We start from the raw sequence: 21816 nt of genomic DNA, 5'->3' as shown, positions 1-21816 counted from the left end.
ATAAATGTCCTAACTTACTAAATTTAAGGATAACTTTTTAATTAAATATAATATTTTTAAAAGTGACCAAAACTTAACTGCATTCTCATTTTCTAAGACATTAAATAAGGGTATTTGTTAAAAAAATCTTATCCAACTACTAACTTTTTTTTAGCATATGTAATTTTTTTGAAAGAGACTTATAAAAATGTTGCATGGTTCTAAAAAATTCTCAATTTTATCGATTAATTATCTACAAAGCACGTGATCAACCCGATTTTAAAATCATATTAATCATTATGTATGCTTCTTTATGGTATGTTACAAAAACATTATCCCATATAAACTATAGTTTCAATTAAATCTAAATAATTATAAATTATACGATATGATAAATATATATTTTTTATAAATTAATAATAAAATAAGGATATTGAGTTAAATATAATTAAAATATTAAAATATACATGATTTCTCGTCCGATTAATCCCCAATTTTCTAATTAATCCTAAATCGATATGCACGCCTATTTGTTTCGATTAACGATTTTTATAACATTTTCGCCGGAGTAAGTATGTTGATTATAAAATCGAATACTAATACTTGACATTTTTTTAAGAATAATTACGGTAATGAAACGAGGAATATTATAACTATGTTACTCCCTCACTCCTTATTTACATGTACATTTTGAAAAATAAAAATATTAAAAAATTGTTTGTTTGATGAGTAAACTTATTTTTATTAGAACCCCTAATTAATATTTTGAAAATTTAGAATAAAACTAAATTTAGACAAAAAGTCAAACATTGGAAATAGGAACTATAAGGATTATTTTGAAAAAATAAATTATTTAGTACACCTGCCTACAACACAATAAACACTGAATTTTATAAATTATTTACTTATTCGGTCCATATTAATGACATGTTTTGACATTTGGCGGTTACATTAACCAACTGAAATTTATATAGATTCTATTATTGAAAATATTTTAAAAATTCACATCATTAAAAACAACATTTAACATATTTTAATTTATAATTTTCATTTTTTTTGAAATAATAAACATATAAGATTTATTGTTGATCAAAAGTTGGTAAATTTTACAACTATAAAGTCAAACATAATAAAATTTAGTCAAACAATATAAATCTTATAAAATTTAAAGATTAGCCTTTGAAAAATTATCATTAAATTGTTTTGGTTGGAAAATGAATATACAAAAAGAGACAAAATTTATTGTAAAAATATCATTGAATTGCTTTGGTAGGAAAATGGATATACATACATAGGATTATAAGCGGTCTGTGTTTAAGTGTGAAGTAGAGAGAGTCTGAAAGTTGACTTTTGCATGGAATAGAGTTTAATGCGCATTGCTGTCCTGTTTGACTTGCATCTAAAAATTTCCTGTAATCTTGAATAATTATCTCTCATAAGTCAACTCCCTTACGCTGGAGCTGGACTTGTGGTAAAACTCTTCTTCTCCTCTCCAACATAAATTATAATATACATGTCTATAAATACCATCCCCTGGGCCATTTTCTAATATCATTGTTTCATTTTCTCTTCTTCAAACTAGAAGAACATTCAGAATTAAAATGGGAAGGCTACCTTGCAGCAGCGAGAAGAAACCAGTTAAAAAAGGCCCATGGACTCCAGAAGAGGACATAATCTTGGTTTCTTACATTCAAGAACATGGCCCCGGTAACTGGAGAGCTGTTCCTACCAATACTGGTATGAAACATACTCCTTATTGTTATAGATATACATCTCTTCATATTTTTTTTATACCAAATCATTAATCGTACTAATTTTAATGATTTAATGTGCAGGTTTACCCAGGTGCAGTAAGAGTTGTAGACTCAGGTGGACTAATTATCTCCGTCCCGGAATCAAACGCGGTAATTTCACTGATCAGGAGGAGAAGATGATCATCCACCTCCAAGCCCTTTTAGGCAACAGGTACTTATAAATCCTAGTACTGTATGTTGTAAAAAGTATTTTAATTATTACCGATGACCTTATGGTCTAGCGGTATCTATTTTGCTCTTTGTGGGATGTCCAACAGTTTGTTTTATTTATCTACAATTGTATTTTTGTTTTTAATTATTGCTAATTTTGTCTTGTGATGTGAACAGATGGGCTGCCATAGCTTCCTATCTTCCACAGAGAACAGATAATGATATAAAAAACTACTGGAACACTCATCTGAAAAAGAAGCTGTTGAAGAACCAAGGCCTAGGGGATGGTGATGATCAGAATGATACTAATGGAGCCAATTCAGAGGCTTCCTCATCATCTACAAAAGGTCAGTGGGAAAGAAGGCTTCAAACAGATATTCACATGGCTAAACAAGCTCTTTGCGAAGCTCTCTGCCTTGACAAATCGCCGACTACTACTACTCCTGCTGCTGCTGCTGCTGCTGCTGCTTACCCTGCAGCCTCGGCCCAAGCATCGCCTCCACCAAATTCCACATCATCATCCTCCTATGCTTCAAGTGCTGACAACATAGCTCGATTGCTCGGAAATTGGATGAAAAAGTCCCCTGATTCTTCATCATTGTCTCAAGATCGTCAACCAAACTCATCAGAGATTACTACAACTCAGGAGCACTCCAACTCTGTCAATTATAAAAACTACTATTATCGGGCTGGTAGTATTAGCGAAGGACAAACCCCGGAGCGCGGGGTTGCTGGTGGGCATCCAGGTCTGGATTCATTGTTCAACAAGTTTAACTCTTCCAACAACTATGCATCTTCAACAGATGTATATATGAATGATACAGCCAATTTCAGGACGGAAAGTAACATCAACAATAGGATGTTCTTGTTTCAAGATCGTGATGACGAAAAGCCAAATGCACACACCAGCAACTCTTTCTATCATCATCAGCAGCAGCTACAACGAATGCCTCCTATGAGTTTGATAGAAAAATGGCTCTTTGATGATGTTCCTGCTTCTTCTGGACAAAATGACTCGATGATAAACATGTTTTAAAAAGCTAGTTTGGGAATTTTGATAAGATTTCGCGAGGTTTGCTTGAATAGATAGTCCAGAGTGCAAGAGTTTTATATTTAAAAAATCCAAGATGGACCACAATTTGTACATTATTAGTCCTAGTCATTACAAATCTTATAACATATGCATATGTACTAAGTATGTCGTAGTCATGAACTGCATGTAATCTGTTTAACTACAAACTTTCAGTGTTTATGTATAGTATTTATCTAAACATATCATATATAAGCTCTTAGTATTTGTGTCAGGCTATGTGGTATTGTCTTGTTCAGCTGAAAGTGTTGTTTGAAAATTGCTAGCAACATAACTAATATCATCAAATAGAGTACTTAGCCTTATTCTTAACTTCATAGATTTGTGCTTTTCGCAACTCAAATTATCTTTTTATATTTCGACAATAGTCATACAGCTTCAAAGGGACACATTCATCACAACATGAGTTCAATTTCAATGAGAATTTTTGCATTCTACCTTCGAAAATGACAGTATTTTTCCTTCGCTGATGTTTTCGTACCCTTTTATGTTACTCCTGATCTTGGGTCTTCCACGCCTAACCTTTATCTTGAAAAATCTGTAATTTCCACATGCATTACATCTTAATTCAATCACAAATTTTTCACTTACGGTAGTCATAACCCCTGGATTATTCCAAATAATATTATCTGTTGCGACATAAATTTGTATAGGCAATTTGATTTCACTAATCATCTTTCTCAAATAAAAGTTCTTATGATATCATAATTTGTCACAATTTGAGAAGTTCGAAGACTCACCTTGCACAAGTTCTTACACAATGATTGAGTTAAACTCTCATGTTGCAAATCATCTACCTCCAACGATGTATAAGTATTTAAGGACAATGTGTGCACACCTTTAACAAGACGTTTAACATCACCCTCATTCTCGTCTTCATAAACATGTTCAAGGCCTTCTTTAATATGTTCTTCTACATCTTCATTCTTATCTTCTTTTATCACTGAATCATATACGCCCACCTGATAAGACACGCAATTTTCATCACTTGTCTTACCTCCTTCTTCTACCTCATCTGTATTCAACGGTTTATCTTCTTTTGGTTGAGACCATTCATCCAACACATTATCTTCAAGTCCATAATGCTCTACCATACCATCCTCATGTTTGCAACCCAACAAGCTATCCTGTTTTGGATGAGGACAAATATCAAACACATTATAAGCATTATCGTGTTCATAATGTTGAACTGTATCATTCATCTATTTACGCTCTTTATGGATCTTATAATCATAATTCTCTGGTAAAAATTTCTTCATCATCAAAGGTCTCATTTGTCACCATGTTTTGATCAGTTCATTTCTTTGCCTCTTCCTCTACATAACCAATTTATCCCACTAAATCGCAGCAACACTTTTTAACCTAATAGCCACCATCTTCACTTCCTTACTTTCAGGAACATCCATAACATCAAAGAATTTATCAACATCAATATACCAATTCAGAAACTCATCAACTCCTAGAGACCCATAGAATAATGGTATATCCTCTTCTACAACATCAATGAGTCCATTATCCATATTTGAAACCAAGCTAGAATTCTCGCCCACATGATATTTTCTGCCTCGAGGGATTAAATTTCTATCTTCACTTTCACCTATATGTTGCTTCTTCTTATTATTCAATTTATCCATCAACGTAGTCGTCATGTTTGTCAAATCCTTGAGAGTCGCGGTAAAAGCCGACATAACCTCTGCAAGATCTTCTTTGGTAACTAGTTTTCCCATATTGAATTAATTAACGAAAAGATAGGATAAAGCCTGCTTTGATACCAACTGACGCATCACAGAAGTGTAGGATAAGCAAGCGCTAATTCTCGCAAGGACTCTTACACGAGAAATCCAATAATACCTTGAATTCATAAGGCAAACCTTGAATCCAAAAGGGTTTTCTTGAATACACAAGAAAGATAAGAGAAAAACTCTTAGGGTTTTAATTTCAATAAAAAATTGTCTCATATGTTATATCATAAATTTGTTTATATAGGAATATAAAATTATAAAACGAAATAAAAACAAAAATCTTAATTAAAACAAATGTAGTCATTAACATGATCATACCTTTGATCTTCTCGCACTCATCACACTTTTGAATATGTTTCGAAAATCCTCCGACATCAAGAGTCCTCTTAGACATTCCAATATCGAAAAAGACCGCTTCTAGTGGATAAAATATGCAGTACCATGAAATGCAGTCTTGCAAGTAATTTATAACGACCAACTTCTAGCCAATTCACTCATTTACGCTTGAACATTTTTTTTTTCTTTCTGAAATCATTGTTGTCAAAGAGGCTTGTTCTTTTGTTGAAGATAATAAGGATCCTAATTGGATTGTTTTCCTGATCAAAGAGCTAGATGTTTTCATATCTATTCACAAGTGGACTTTGGTCCACCCGTGGAACAATCAGGTTACATGCTAATGGTGCCATTGAATGGTTTCTAGCTAGCAGGATTAGTAGATAAATGGTATGCCGTCATATATTCTAAAGAAACGGGGACGTTAAAGACATATGCGTGAACTAAGAAGAAGGGTAAGAAAAGAAATTCAAGTGAAGTCAACCAGTAAATTAGTCAAAAAGAGTCTTTTGTAAGGGGAGTAAGGGGTATGTAAAGGGGGAAGGGAAAATAGTTGAGCTTATCAGATTATTTGTGTATCTCAATTAGGGTTTGGAGAGTTAGGCCTCTCGAATGACCCCCCTTTAGCTTAATTAGTATCCTCTAAACAATATTCTGATCTTGTAATCGAAGTGTTTATCAATATAACAACCTCTCTGTTAGTGTAGGTGCCCTAGAGGCAATACATTATTCTTTTAAATCTTTATGTCAGTTGATCATTCAATAAATGTAGTTATTATGACCTCAATTACTGCGATATTTTGTTAGCATAATAAACGTCCTTAGAATCATGATACACATTGTATAGTTTAAGTACATGACTTGAACTTGAGATTATATAATATGTCATATTCTTAAAGGTCCCTAGTCGAGTATTATTATATAGGACAATAATAATACATAGATAGACTAGTATATTGTTTGACAAGATAACAACATCTCATTGGTTATAAGTATGTGGATACTAAAGTCAATACATAGGTACATATGAGAGTACATGGTACTGGACAGACCCACAGTGAGATTCTTCATGTTTAATAAAGTCATAAGAAAGACTCACAGTGATAATGGTGTAACGATCCTTTGACTTGAAATCATTATATTTCTATATGAGGATTAATATACTTTGACTACATTAAAAGTTACTTTTAATCGGGTGATGATAAAAGTGGACTTCGAGTATATCTACTCATGGATCAAGTAAACCCGGATTAAATGTTGAAGAGGATGACTAAACACATGCCTCGAGTTTAATCTATAATATGTATGGTTAAAGGGATTATATTACATGAAAAATATTAATCACGAAAGGTTTTATCTAATCACGATTTAATATTGTTTAATTGGGTAACAATGATGTATTACTAGATACCACTCATTGTTTATAATTTTATTAGAGAATAAAATTATTGCCAATTAAATAATAGCCTATAGGGTTGCACAAATAGAACACTTAATGGAATAGTTAATTTAAATTATGGATTTAAATTAATTGATGATTATTCGAATTTTATTATAATTAAGTAAGACTTAATTGAGATAATATAAATTCGAATTAAAAGGAATGTTTTTGCCCATAATAATTAAGTATGACTTAGTTATTAATTAAATAATAGAAATTCGTTTTTACCTACTAGGGTTGGGCTTTGCTGTTATGGGCCTTTTTAATCAGCAATTATAAATACATAATGATAGGTTAAAGAGGCTTGTACGTTTTTGAGAAAACCCTAGCAGCAAAGAGAGGCAGAGGCAATTTGGATCGTCAAGAAGGAGGCTAGTACATCCATTCTGTAATCAAGTTCGTGAGACGTTCTTGGAGGTGCTCATGCGGATACCATAGAGGTGTTTCTTCGAGAGGTAGACACAAAGCGTGATAGCTAGGATCTCTGTTGAGTTCGTGGAAGTTAAGCTCTTGAAAGGTATGATTCGTTATCTCCATAATCTGCCCATAATTATACATGGATCCTGTTTTGGGTTTCGAATTTTTTTTTGTTTTATTTACGTTATCCGCTGCGTTTTATGCCTCGGAACCCAACACTATCCTGGTCTTTTCATTCAATTTCCATAGTCAGTACATTACAAATTGGTATCAGAGCGTCGATCTCATGAGACCACCCACAGTTCCACAGCGAGTAGAGCTTATAGAGGAGAAATTGGCGGAGATAGAGGCTGCAACGGAGGAGTTAGTATCTACGGCGGTAGAGAAAGCGATGGAGGCTGTACAACACTCGCTTACAGAAGTGATAATGGAGGGTCAAACTTTGACGAGTAAACAGATGGGGGCTGATCTCGAAGCTTTGACATGTCGATTGGAAGGGAGGGTGAATCGAAGCAGAGAATACCATGAAACCCTAATCCATAATATGCACAACGAGCAGCTCCAATTTCAAGCCGATGTTAGGTCAACCTTGACAGAGATTCAGGGAAAACCAACACAACAACCAGATAAAGCTGAGGTAAGTGTGAATCGTTCTGAGGGTGTGTTGCTTAAGCCGAATTCGGTTTTTGCTAGTATTCTGATACTTGATTTTGCTTAAGCTGAGGTCGATCCGCGTGTTTAGGGTTTCATTTTTAATTTATGCTTATGACATATGCTTTACTTATTTATTATTCTTGATTGGATCATGATAAGTGATAAATAGTATGTCATCTTTATATGATCTATCATGTTCTTTAATGGTTACTTGAGCATGGTGTATAGTTATGGCCTTAAGACCTTAGTTGTAATGGTTTATTCTTTTGGTTTGTAATAAATACGACTTGCATGTCGTTTTCTATTTGTAGTTGTTTTATCTCGAATGTAACTCGAGTTTTTTTGTAAGTTCATTAGTATAATTCTTAATGTAACATCCAAGAAGGACAAGGGAACAAGGAGGCATCCTATGGAGGTCAAGGAGATGATGGAAGCAATAGAGAAGACATATGTAATAGTTATTTTTACACCATAGATTGGCCTTGATCTTTTCATTAGCCTGAAAAGATCACAGAGGATTGGGCCATAACTAACTTTACGCACTTTTCATATGATGTATAAATAGTATGTGTAGAGTAGAAAATGCATATTTTAATTAGATTAATGATGCATGTATGTATTAGATACATCACCCATGCCATGCCTTTAAACAAGATAAAATATGTAACGACTCAAGATTTAAAATTAACAAATGATCATGAGATTCTCGTGTTTATGAAACACGAAATAAAATATGAATTTTCTTTATTTCTGACATGGGCCGATTTTGTCAACAACGGGTTCATAGAACTTGTAAGGCTGTGGGTTTTAAGCGAGACCGATGTGACTCCTCCACTACCTGGAAATCAAACCATTGACGAGTATTGATTTGAAGTATTTTATTCAAGGAAAAATTGGAAATCTCTTTATGATGGGATCATGATCGTTCTAAATTAAAAATCCCTAAGTAAAAATATTAAGTTTTAATCAGATGATTTCCAATGAATGAACACTCATTGAATCCTTGATCGATAAGGGGAAGGGCTGTCGATGGCAGGGGACTCCTATCTATCATGGTGAAATGTGACGAATATAAACGGTTATATTCGGACGTTGTATCATTGGGTCTAACTTAACTGAGTCATCATAATAAGGTGAATATAAACGGTTATATTCAACTATTATGAACTTAGAAGAATAGAGTTTGGTTAAAAATCTATTAGATAGATAAGATCAATTGTTGTTCACCAAATTATCCAAGAATTATATATGATATAATTGACAACTGTTGTCTACCTAAATAATCATGTTTTAAGGATACCAGTGGTTGACTTAGGACATGACGAAATATGGATCTTGGCTCACTAGAAAGATTTATGGGATATACTTTCCGAATTAATAGTTAGGGCTATTAATTTGATAAAAAATAGTGGGAGATATATTATGAATATATCATAATCATATGAACATAAAATTTTAACTCAGATAATCTAATATTTATTTTGCTCTTTTATTATTATAGATACCGAGTAATGGCAAACAACAAAAACACATTATCCGTATGTTCAGTCCTTGAGAAGGACAAGCTGACAGGAAGAAACAACTTCCTAGACTGGCAGAGCAATTTGAGGATTGTCCTCAGGCAGGAGCGCAAGTTTCATGTCATTGATATTCCTCCTCCAGTCCCCCTTCCTGAGGGTGCTACTGCTGATGAACGAGTAGCACGTACAAGGGATGAGAATGATGCAAATGATGTTGCATGTCTTATGTTGGCAACTATGAGTGCTGAGCTTCAAAGACAACATGTGCATATGGATGCATATACTATCAATGAGCACTTGCAAAGCATGTTTGCAAGCCAAACTCGTCAAGAAAGGTTCAACACGAGTAATTCACTTTTTAATTACAAACAAAGGGCAAGTGAACCAGTTGGCCCACATGTTCTGAAGATGATTGGTTACATTGAGTACCTTGAAACTTTGGGTTTCCCGATTGGTCCGGAAACTGGTATTGACCTAATCATGAATTCTTTGAACAACAAATTCACTCAGTTTGTTGTGAACTACAATATGAATGAATTTGACAAAACACCTACTGAATTGTTGCATATGTTGAGAACATATGAGACCAATATTAAGACAACTGAACCTGCTCCCATACTGATGGTGGGAAATAAAGGTAAGGCCAAAGGGAAGGGCAAGTGGAAGGGTAAGAAGAAGATTGGATCTGATTCTACACCCAAGCCAAAATCAGGTCCCAAACAGGCTTTAAAGCCTAAAGGTGGTGAGGCCAAGGGTCAATGTCACTACTGTAAGAAAGTTGGTCACTGGAAGAGAAATTGTCCAATTTACTTGGAGGATCTGAAGAAAATGAAAGCAGTTCAGATTTCTGGATCAGGTATTTATGTTATAGAAGTCAATTTGTCTATTTCTACATCTTGGGTATTTGATACTGGATGTGCTTCTCACATTTGTATAAATGTGCAGGGCCTGCAGAGAAGTAGGACTTTGGCTAAGGGAGAAGTGGACCTAAGAGTAGGCAATGGAGCAAAAGTTGCTGCTTTAGCTGTAGGGACTTATTATTTATCTATGCCCTCTGGGCTTGTTTTAGAACTAGAAGACTGTTTTACGTGCCTGCGATTCGCAGAAACATTATTTCTGTTTCTTGTTTGGACAAGAAAGGTTTTTCGTTTATAATAAAGAACAACATTTGCTCTTTTGCTTTGAATGATTTAACCTATGGTGTTGCGCGTTTATTTAATGGTTTATATGTTCTTGATTTAGATAATCCTGTCTGTAATATAGAAAACAAATGAATTAAAATGAATGAATCAAATCAAACATACCTCTGGCATTATCGTCTAGGCCACATAAATGAGAAACGCATATCCAAATTACATAAGGATGGATACTTGGATAAGTTTGATTTGAATCATACCAAGAATGCGAATCTTGTTTGCTTGGTAAGATGACTAAAGCCCCTTTCACTGGTAAGGGACAAAGGGCCACTAAACGTCTGGAGCTAATACATAGTGATGTATGTGGCCCAATGCGTGTAATGGCTAGAGGAGGCTACTACTACTTCATAACATTTACTGATGATTTCAGTAGATATGGATATGTATATCTTATGAAGAACAAATCCAATTCTTTTAAAAAATTTAAAGAATACAAGGTTGAAGTAGAGAAGCAAATTGGCGGAGATGCAAGTATTAAGATCTTACGATCCGATCGTGAGGGTGAATACTTAAGCACCAAATTTAGAGAGTATTTGAAAGAGTGTGGTATTGTATCACAACTCACTCCGCCAGGAACACCTCAATGGAATGGAGTTTCAGAGAGGAGAAATCACACTTTGTTGGACATGGTGCGATCAATGATGAGTCATGCAGATCTTCTCATAAGTTTCTGGGGTTATGCTCTGGAAACATCGGCTTTCACACTTAACCGTGTTCCTACTAAGTAGGTTCAAAAGACTCCATATGTGATATGGAAGGAGAAACGGTCAGGCATGAACTTTATGAAAGTTTGGGGATGTAAGGCGTTTGTGAATCGTCAAGAATCTAACAAGCTTGGACCTAAATCCGAAGAGTGCATTTTAGTGGGATACCCTATTGAAACAAAGGGGTATTATTTTTATAGTCCTTCTGAGCAGAAAGTGTTTATTGCTCGAGATGCTGTCTTCATGGAAAGAGATTTTGTTTCCAAAAGAAACAGTGGGAGAACTATGGATCTCGATGAAGATCGAGAACCGCAAAATAGCATTGAACCTGAAGTGGAACAAGAGCAGCATGATGATAATGCTCAACAAACACAGGTTGTTCGTAGATCTGGTAGATTTCGCCATAAGCCAGAAAGATATGGATTTCTCATGACTCAATGTGGTGATTTGATGCTCATAGATGAAGATGAGCCTCTCACATACCAAGATGCTATGAACAGTCCAGACTCTAAGAGATGGCTTGAAGCCATGAAATCCGAGATAGATTCCATGTACGAAAACCAAGTATGGACTTTGGTTGATCCACCTGAAGGGGTAAAACCCATAGGGTGCAAATGGGTTTTTAATAAGAAAAAGGGCATGGATGGAAATGTTCAGACCTATAAAGCTAGGCTGGTTGCAAAAGGTTTCAAACAAATTCATGGTATTGACTATGATGAAACTTTCTCACCAGTGGCTATGGTCAAGTCTATAAGGATTTTACTTGCCATTGCAGCATTCCATGATTATAAAATCTGGCAAATGGATGTCAAAACAGCCTTCCTTAATGGAAGCCTTGAAGAGGATGTGTACATGACACAACCTGAGGGTTTTATCGATCCAAGGAATGCTGGCAAGGTATGTAAATTGCGTCGATCCATTTATGGATTGAAGCAATCCTCTAGGAGATGGAATATCCGTTTTGATGAAATAGTCATAGAGTATGGCTTTGTTCAAAACGAAGATGAACCGTGTGTTTACAAGAAGGTTAGTGGGAGCTATGTGGCATTCATAGTATATGTTGATGATATACTACTAATGGGGAATGCCATACCTTCTCTAAAGGCTGTTAAGACTTGGTTACGGAGCAATTTCTCCATGAAAGACTTAGGAGAGGAATCCTACATTCTAGGAATGAGGATCTATAGAGAAAGATCTAGAAGGATGATCGGTCTAAGTCAGAGCACATACATTGATAAGGTTTTGCATCATTTTAGAATGCAAAATGCAAAAAGGGGATATGTCCCCGTGTCTCAAGCGATAACGATCTCTAAGGACCAGTGTCCGAAATCATTGGATGAGAATGACCACATGAATAAAGTTTCATATGCTTCAACAATTCGATCTATCATGTATGCAATGGTATGTACTCGCCCCCAGATGTCTCGTATGCTTTGAGTATGATGAGCAGATACCAGTCTAATCCGGGTGAAGGTCACTGGACGGCAGTCAAGAATATTCTTAAGTACCTGAAAAGAAATAAAGATTCATTCTTAGTGTATGGAGGAGAAGAGAAACTCGTTGTAAAAGGTTACACCGATGCAAGTTTCCAAACAGACAGAGATGATACTATATCACAGTCTGGTTTTGTGTTTTGTCTAAACGGAGGTGCTATAAGCTGGAAGAGTTCAAAGTAAGAAACAGTAGCTGATTCTACAATGGAGGCTGAGTACATTGCAGCTTTTGAAGCAGCTAAGGAGGTCGTTTGGATTTGAAAGTTTATTTCTGATTTGGGAGTGGTTCCATCGATCGCAGATCCCATTGATCTATACTGCGATAATAATGGAGCTATTGCACAAGCTAAAGAACCTAGATCACACTCCCGGGCTAAATATATACTCAGGAGATTTCACCTTATTCGAGAGATTAATGAAAGGGGTGATATACACATATGTAAAGTGCACACAAATGATAACATTGCAGACCCACTGACCAAAGGCTTGTCGCAGCAGAAGCACGATGGTCACACTAGTTCCATGGGTATTAGATATATGGGTGATTGGCTCTAGTGCAAGTGGGAGATTGTTAGTGTAGGTGACCTAGAGGCAATACATTATTCTTTCAATCTTTATGTCAGTTGATCATTCAATAAATGTATTTATTATGACCTTAATTACTGCGATATTTTGTTAGCATAATAAATGTCCTTAGAATCATGATACACATTATATAGCTTAAGTACATGACTTGCACTTGAGATTATATAATATATCATATTCTTAAAGGTCCCTAGTCGAGTATTATTATATAGAACAATAATAATACATAGATAGACTAGTATGTTGTTTGACAAGATAACCACATCTCATTGGTTATAAGTATGGGGATACTAAAGTCAATACATAGGTACATGTGAGAGTACATGGTACTGAACAGACCCACAGTGAGATTCTTCATGTTTAATAAAGTCATAAGAAAGACTCACAATGATAATGGTGTAACGATCCTTTGACTTGAAATCATTATATTTCTATACGAGGATTAATATACTTTGACTACATTAAAAGTTACTTTTAATCGGGTGATAATAAAAGTGGACATCGGGTATATCATGAGTCGTATGAGAAATATGAATGATAGATAAAGGATTTAACCCTCCTATAATTAGGAGAGATATTATTGGCCTCTTGATTGAGTGAGATTATAAAAGCATGGCCATGCTCAAATATGATTTGTCTTGATAATCTACTCATGGATCAAGTTTAATCTATAATATGTATGGTTAAAGGGATTATATTACATGAAAAACATTAATCACGAAAGGTTTTATCTAATCATGATTTAATTATTGTTTAATTGGGTAACAATGATGTATTACTAGATACCACTCATTGTTTATAATTTTATTAGAGAATAAAATTATTGCCAATTAAATAATAGCCTATAGGGTCGCACAAATAGAGCACTTAATGGAATAGTTAATTTAAATTATGGATTTAAATTAATTGATGATTATTCGAATTTTATTATAATTAAGTAAGACTTAATTGAGATAATATAAATTCGAATTAAAAGGAATGTTTTTGCCCATAATAATTAAGTATGACTTAGTTATTAATTAAATAATAGAAATTCGTTTTTACCTACTAGGGTTGGGCTTTACTGTTATGAGCCTTTTTAATCAGCCATTATAAATACATAATGATAGGTTAAAGAGGCTTGTACATTTTTAAGAAAACCCTAGTAGCAAAGAGAGGCAGAGGCAATTCGGATCATCAAGAAGGAGGCTAGTACATCCATTCTGTAGTCAAGTTCGTGAGACGTTCTTGGAGGTGCTCGTGTGGATACCATAGAAGTGTTTCTCCGAGAGGTAGACACAAAGTGTGATAGCTAGGATCTCCGTTGAGTTCGTGAAATTTAAGCTCTTGAAAGGTATGATTCATTATCTCCATAATCTGCCCATAATTATACCTGGATCCTGTTTTGGGTTTCGAAATTTTTTTTGTTTTATTTACGTTTATCCGCTGCGTTTTATGCCTCGGAACCCAACACTATCCTGTTCTTTTCATTCAATTTCCATAGTCAGTACATTACAAATTGGTATCAGAGTGTCGATCTCATGAGACCACCCACAGTTGCACAGCGAGTAGAGCTTATAGAGGAGAAATTGGCGGAGATGGAGGTTGCAACGAAGGAGTTAGTATCTACGGCGGTAGAGAAAGTGACGAAAGCGGTACGACACTCACTTACAGAAGTGATAATGGAGGGTCAAACTTTGACGAGTAAACATATGGGGGCTGATCTTGAAGCTTTGACATGCCGATTGGAAGGGAGGGTGAATCGAAGCAGAGAATACCATGAAACCCTAATCCATACTATGCATAACGAGCAGCTCCAGTTTCAAGCCGATGTTAGGTCAACCTTGACAGAGATTCAGGGAAAACAAACCCAGCAACCAGATAAAGCTGAGGGAAGTGTGAATCGTTCTGAGGGTGTGTTGCTTAATCCGAATTCGGTTTTTGGGGCCTTGCTCAGGTAATGGAGGTAATGGGGATATCGGAGAGTTGAACAAAGGGTTTGAGCGCAAAGCCTGGGGGGGAGAATGGTGGAAATAGTGGCTTGGGATCTGGAATGAACTGTGGAGGTGGAGCTTATGGCGGAGGAACAAATTATGGAGGACCTGGTTGAGGAAAAAGAAATTGGAGGTACCGTAAGTTGGATATGCCCGTTTTTGACGGATCTAACTCGGATGGATGGATATTGAGGGTGGAGAGGTACTTTGGGTTTTATCGTTTATCCGAAGAGGAGATACTCGAAGCGGTTATTGTGGCTTTAGAGGGAGATGTATTAAGATGGTTCCAATGGGAAAATAAAAGGCACCCGATTAGAAGATGGGTTGATTTGAAGGGATTTATCCTTCGCCAATTCTGATCGATTAGTGGTGGAACCCTCTATGAGCAGTGGCTCTCTACTGTACAAACTACCACAGTTCAGGATTATCGTAGTCACTTTATTGAGACTGCTGCACCTCTTGAAAGGGTTTCGGAGGATATGTTGATGGGGCATTTCATTAATGGATTAAAAGAAGATATCAGAGCAGAGGTGCGCTTGATAAATCCAATGTGCTTAGAGCAGGCCATGGAAGTAGCTGTGAGGATTGAGGAGAAGCATAGGGTGATTGTTACACGAAGAAACAACATGAGTGTCACACGGTTTGGAAGTTATTCGAACTACAACAAGGGTACCAGTACTATTGGACCATATTCCCTTAGCACCCCTACTAGTCCCCCACTGTCAAGAAATTGGGGAAGTCGAGCAAGTGAGTCACAGGGGTTAGTGCATTCACATCCAATAATTCAAGTAGGGATGTCAAGCGGCTAACGGAAAGTGAATTACAGGATAAGAGAGCCAAGGGACTTTGTTACAGATGTGACGCAAAGTGGGTTGTCTGTCACCGATGTAAGAAGAAGGAAGTTAGTGTGATGCTCATTGAGGAGGAGGATGGAGAAACAGAAGGGGAGGATAGCGATGCACCTGTGTCACCCACGGAGGAGGTATTAACCGAGGTATCTCTCAACTCTGTTATAGGAATTTCTAATCCAAAAACTATGAAGTTGAAGGGGTTGATTGGGAACAAGGAAGTTATAATCATGATTGACTCCGGTGCCACTCACAATTTTTATATCACTGGAGTTGGTAACCGAAGCGGGGATACGAGTGGAACATACTGTGGGTTTTGGTGTGTCACTTGGTAATGGAGAGGCCATATGGGGTGAAGTAATTTGCAAAGGGGTAACGCTACAACTTGATGGAGGCTTAGAAGTGGTTGAAGATTTCTTACCCCTAAAGCTTGGCAGCTTGGATGTAATACTAGGGGTTGAGTGGCTTGAAAAGCTAGGAATGGTCTTAACTAACTGGAAAACCCAGATCATGAAATTCGAAATTAAAGGAGAGCCAATCACGATAATCGGTGACCCATCTCTCGTACACACTCAAATCTCTTTGAAATCCATGAAGCGAACAATAAAGAAACGTGGTGGGGGTTTCTGGGTGGAATGTAATAGTATTGCTGGAGTGGCAGAGGTGATTTCTACAAAAGAGAAAGGGAGTGAACATGACCTTTCCAGCTTTATAACTACAATTCTGAATCAGTTTGCCCAAGTGTTTGAGGTACCAGTTGGGCTACCTCCTTCTCGAAACCATGAGCATACTATAACGTTGAAAGAGGGCAGTGATCCCATCAGTGTCCGACCCTATAGATACCCACAAATCCAGAAAGGAGAAATTGAGAGGCTCATCTCCGAGATGCTGGCTGTTGGAATAATTAAACCGTCGATGAGTCCCTTTTCCAGTCCAATCCTTTTAGTGAAAAAAAAGATGGCTTGTGGCGCTTTTGCGTTGATTACCGTGCTTTAAATAAGGAAACTGTGCCGGATAAATATCTGATTCCAGTAATTGATGAACTCCTCGATGAGTTAAATGGGGCTAAAATATTTTCGAAGTTAGATCTGCGCTCGGGGTATCATCAGATTCTAATACGGAAGGAGGACAATCACAAAACGGCTTTCCGCACTCACAACGGCCATTATGAATTCCTCGTAATGACGTTCGGTTTGATGAACGCTCCGTCGACTTTTCAAATTTTTTTTAAAGAATGACATCTTTCGTCCCTATTTAAGGAGGTTTGTTCTGGTTTTCTTCGATGATATATTGGTCTACAACTGTTCACAAATAGAGCACCAACAACACTTGGAGTTAGTATTATCCAAACTTCAGGAACACCAGCTATTTGCGAACTTAAAAAAATGTGATTTTGGTAAAGCACGAATTGAGTATCTCGGCCATGTGGTGTCAGAAAATGGGGTGGAAGTAGAGTTATCAAAGGTACAGGCTATGCTCGATTGGCATTCTCCCCGAAATGTGCGAGAATTGCGAGGCTTCCTAGGTTTAACCGGTTACTACCGGAAATTTGTGCGAGGTTATGCCAATATTTCTAAACCACTTACGGAACTGCTGAAAAAGATCGTTTTGTGTGGACACAATACGCAGAGAGTGCTTTCAATGCCCTTAAACTGGAAATGACTAAGCCCCCTGTCCTTGCATTACATAATTTCAAGTTACCATTCATAGTTGAGACCGATGCGTCGGGGTATGGGATTGGTGCAGTCCTTCAACACAATGGAAGGCTTGTAGCGTATTATAGAAAACTGTTGGGCACCAGGGCATAACTGAAGTCCATCTATAAAAAAGGATTAATAGTAATCTGTCTTGCAGTGTTGAAATTGAAGCCGTATCTCATAGGCAGGCACTTCATAGTACGCTCTGATCAATAAAGTTTACGGTTCCTAACCCAGCAACGAGAGGTGAACCACAAGTATCAAAAATGGCTAATTAAATTATTGGGCTTCGACTTCGAGATTCAGTATAAAGCGGGTATCACTAATCGAGCTGCAGATGCCCTATCTCATAAACATGAGGGCGAGGTTGTTTTGAGTTCACTCTTGACCATACCCGTAGTGTCATTGGAACTGCTAGAGACAGAGATACAACAGGATCCAACATTGCAAAGACTAAAACAGGATCTAAAAACAGCTGAAAAAGAGCATCCAGGACATACTCTAGTGGACGACAAACTCTTCTATAAAGGCAGATATGTGATACCCCATAAATCCACAGTTCAGCCAGCTCTATTGAAAGAATACCACGACAGTGTCATGGGGGGACACAATTGGGAGCTTAAGACTTATCTGCGATTAGAAACCCATTGGTTTTGGGTGGGAATGCGTAAGGATATCATGGCTTATGTGGAATAATGTAGTATTTGTCAGCAACAAAAACATTCGCAGCGTTCCCCAGCCGGTTTACTACAGCCCCTTCCTGTTCCGCAACAAGTTTGGAGTGATATCAGCATGGACTTTGTTGAGGGGCTGCCACCATCTCAAGGTATCGATACAGTTTTGGTGGTTGTAGATCGACTAACCAAGTATTCACACTTTCTGGGCCTTAAACACCCCTTTGATGCTTTCAAAGTGGAAAACTTGTTTGTGAAAGAGGTCGTTCGTTTGCACGGTTTTCCTGAGTCTATCATTTCAGACAGGGATCGAATATTTTTTAGCACATTTTGGCGTGAGCTGTTCCAGTTACATGGTACCAGTCTAAAGAAAAGCACATCGTACCATCCTCAAACCGACGGCCAGTCAGAAATTGTGAACAAGTGCCTCGAAACGTATCTTCGCCATTTTATCAGCAACAAACCAAGAACTTGCGCTAAGTGGCTCCACTGGGCGGAATTTTCTTACAATACTTCTCCTCACACCTCTACTAAATTCAGTCCATTCAAGGCTCTTTACAGACGAGACCCCCCTCAATTGATAAAGGTAGAAACTGGAAAAACTGTTGTTGGGAGTATTGAAGAGCTCTTACAGGAACGAAATGCCATACAGGACGATCTCCATTTTTATCTCCCTAGAGCCCATCAGACTATGAAGCAAGGGGCTGACTTCAAACGCCGAAATGAGAAATTTGCTGTGGATGATCTTGTATATTTGAAGCTACAGCCATACAGGCAGCATTCCTTAGCTCGACGACCCTTCGAGAAGTTGGCAGCACGCTTCTATGGTCCTTATCGTATACTGAAACAAGTGGGGAAGGTCGCCTATCAGCTACCACTGCTTGCAACAGCTCAGATATACCCTGTTTTTCATATCTCGCAACCGAAACGGTCGATTGGCAGCGCTGAATCTTCCCCAGAATTGCCTCCCCAGCTTTCAACGGAATTAGAATTGTTGGTTGAACCAGAAAGGTTACTAGAAGTGAGACAAGTACGAGTTGGGAGTTCTTTGCGTTTAGAAGCTTTGATCAAATGGAAAAATCTGCCGGTTTTTGAGGCCACTTGGGAGGATGTTGAAATGTTGAACACACAATTCCCAGCCTTTCACCTTGAGGACAAGTTGCAACTTTGGGGCGGAGGTATTATCATACATTCTGAAGAAAAAGGGACGTTAAAGACATACGCGAACTAAGAAGAAGGGTAAGAAAGGAAATTCAAGTGAAGTCAACCAATAAATTAGTCAAAAGGGTAAAAGAGTCTTTTGCAAGGGGAGGAAGGGGTATGTAAAGGGGGAAGGGAAAATAGTTGAGCTTATCGGACTATTTGTGTATCTCAATTAGGGTTTGGAGAGTTGGGCCTCTCGAATGTCCCCCATTAGCTTAATTAGTAGCCTCTAAACAATATTATGATCTTGTAATCGAAGTGTTTATCAATATAACTACCTATCCTGGTCTTTTCATTCAATTTCCATAGTCAGTACATTACATATGCCAAACAAGACAGGGGTTGATCTCCATAATACTCTTGCCCCCTGTTGCCAAACGTATTACTATTAAGTCTGCATTTCCTTGCAACTTCTAAACATTGGCCAATATTATCAATTAACTACTCGCTCTATGGTCACTAATATCCTTAAAGATTTTTTTTTCTTTTTCTTTTTTGTGTAATTTTGAGATTCAGGTTTGTGTACTAAAATTAAAAATTCAGATATATTATGTATAATGAACACCTCCTGATTTCGAGAATCAAATGAAAATCAAGCTGAACCTCCTGAAAAGTTATACGATGATTTCTTTGTTCAATATTAGACAAGACAACTACTAAGTCTTGAATGCCTCTGATGGACCAAAAGAGCGTGTTTGGTACTTTAGTCGAGGATTTCATGTTTTATAGCTGTTGTAATGTTTCCGTGCATCATCTCTTCATCATTCTTTATTCGAATGAATAATGCTTTATCCATGCTTATAACGCTTCCAACTACTTTAAACCTGAGACATTCACCCTCTTAATCTTCGGTTACTCTATCACTTTCTGACGGGTGGTTCGAACGCCTAAAAAACATGTGACCAGTTCTCCTAAAACATTAAGAGATTGTAAGCGGTTTTACCACATATACCATGTTAAGTGACCAGTTCTACTAAAACCTTAAGGTGATGGGAGATCATACCTCATATCATGAACAAAACATCAATTCCTTTGGTTGTGATATGTGATTCAACTCCGGCTATCCTTAGGGTGTATGTGTACAACTTACCTTCTGAATGTCACTTTGGGTTCATGAGCCGGAAAGGAGGTCTAAATTAGCTGTGGGTGAATGTCGCATGGTAATACAAGTTAAATTAAATGCCTTGCTACCCTGGTTGAGTGAATTTAAATTTTTAAATTTGCAGCACAGTATAGCATACTGGCTCACTCTTGATCTTCTATCTTGCAACAGTAGGGAAATACTGAAACCATAAACTGTAATAAGAGTTCGACCGAATGACTCTAATATCATATTTAAGCCATTTTTGTCTTAACTTAATTACAACAGGTAATCTAAGATTATTGGCAGAGAGAAAGTTACTGTCAACGGAATGTTGTACGATAAATTCACTACAAGAAATTTGCAATCAGACAACACTTGACAAACAACGGTTAAAAAAAAACCGTCGTCCTAAAAAATCATACAACGGTGAATTGATTTTACAGAAAAAACAGTTGTGTGAGCTCCAGAACAAACAACGGATATTCATCTTTTTTAAACAGTTGTACAAGTTGTATCCTCCCATCGAGTCAAACAACAGTTTTTTAAATATAGTGTTGTTGTAGATCTTTAACATAACGATTACAAACCGTTGTTACTATGTTAACGTATAGGGATATAAGACAACGGTTTTGACATTACATTGTGTAGTTGAGACAACGGTTTTTTAGAAAGGTTGTCCTCTAAACCATCAAACAATGGAATGAAACCGTTGTCTGAGGAATTTCAATGGGTACCACGTATTGAGGTGGCAGTACGTGATAGGTGGTAAATCATTCACAAGGATTGCTGACGTGGCGAAATGAGAGCCCTTCATTGATATGAGATTTGATATTGGCCGTTAGATTGAAAAATAGCCGAATTCTTATACAACGGTTTTATGTTAAAACAAAAGTGTTGTCTTAGTTGGTCTCATACAAGCTTTTAGATATTACGTTGTGTAATTCACACAACAGTTTTTACAAGGGTTGTCTTAGAAAACTTCATACAACGGAATAAAACAGTTGTCTGAAATAGTTATTTTATAATTTTAATGGGCACCACCTGATGAGGTGGCACCCCATGATTGGTTGTAAACATTTTACTCGGATTGCTGAAGTGTCTGAATGATAGCCCTTGATTGAAATGAGATTAGATATTAGCCGTTAGATTGAAAAAAGCTGATATGCTCACACAACGGTTATTATAATAAAAAAAGCGTTGTCTTATTTTATCTTTACAC

General features: G+C 36.8%; 1 protein-coding gene across 1 annotated transcript; it reads left to right on the top strand.

The window, feature by feature from the left end:
- The first annotated feature begins 1510 nt into the window (after positions 1-1510).
- On the top strand, positions 1511-3244 carry LOC141684478 (myb-related protein 306-like). The gene is made up of 3 exons (XM_074489469.1): positions 1511-1716; positions 1815-1944; positions 2121-3244. The coding sequence occupies exons 1-3, from the start codon at positions 1581-1583 to the stop codon at positions 2977-2979; spliced, it is 1125 nt and encodes a 374-aa protein (XP_074345570.1). The 5' UTR covers positions 1511-1580; the 3' UTR covers positions 2980-3244.
- Positions 3245-21816: the final 18572 nt, after the last annotated feature.

Source organism: Apium graveolens, chromosome 9, assembly GCF_009905375.1.
Source record: "Apium graveolens cultivar Ventura chromosome 9, ASM990537v1, whole genome shotgun sequence".
Lineage (NCBI taxonomy): Eukaryota > Viridiplantae > Streptophyta > Magnoliopsida > Apiales > Apiaceae > Apium > Apium graveolens.
The sequence above is the reverse complement of the archived record's forward strand: the minus strand, read 5'-3'. Positions and strand labels throughout refer to the sequence as shown.

Excerpts from the sequence above, each read along its gene's own strand:
- LOC141684478 (XM_074489469.1), top strand. The coding sequence starts at position 1,581 with ATGGGAAGGCTACCTTGCAGCAGCGAGAAGAAACCAGTTAAAAAAGGC. Across the intron at positions 1,717-1,814 it reads AGCTGTTCCTACCAATACTG|GTTTACCCAGGTGCAGTAAG; the intron begins GTATGAAACATA and ends TTTAATGTGCAG. Across the intron at positions 1,945-2,120 it reads CAAGCCCTTTTAGGCAACAG|ATGGGCTGCCATAGCTTCCT; the intron begins GTACTTATAAAT and ends TGATGTGAACAG.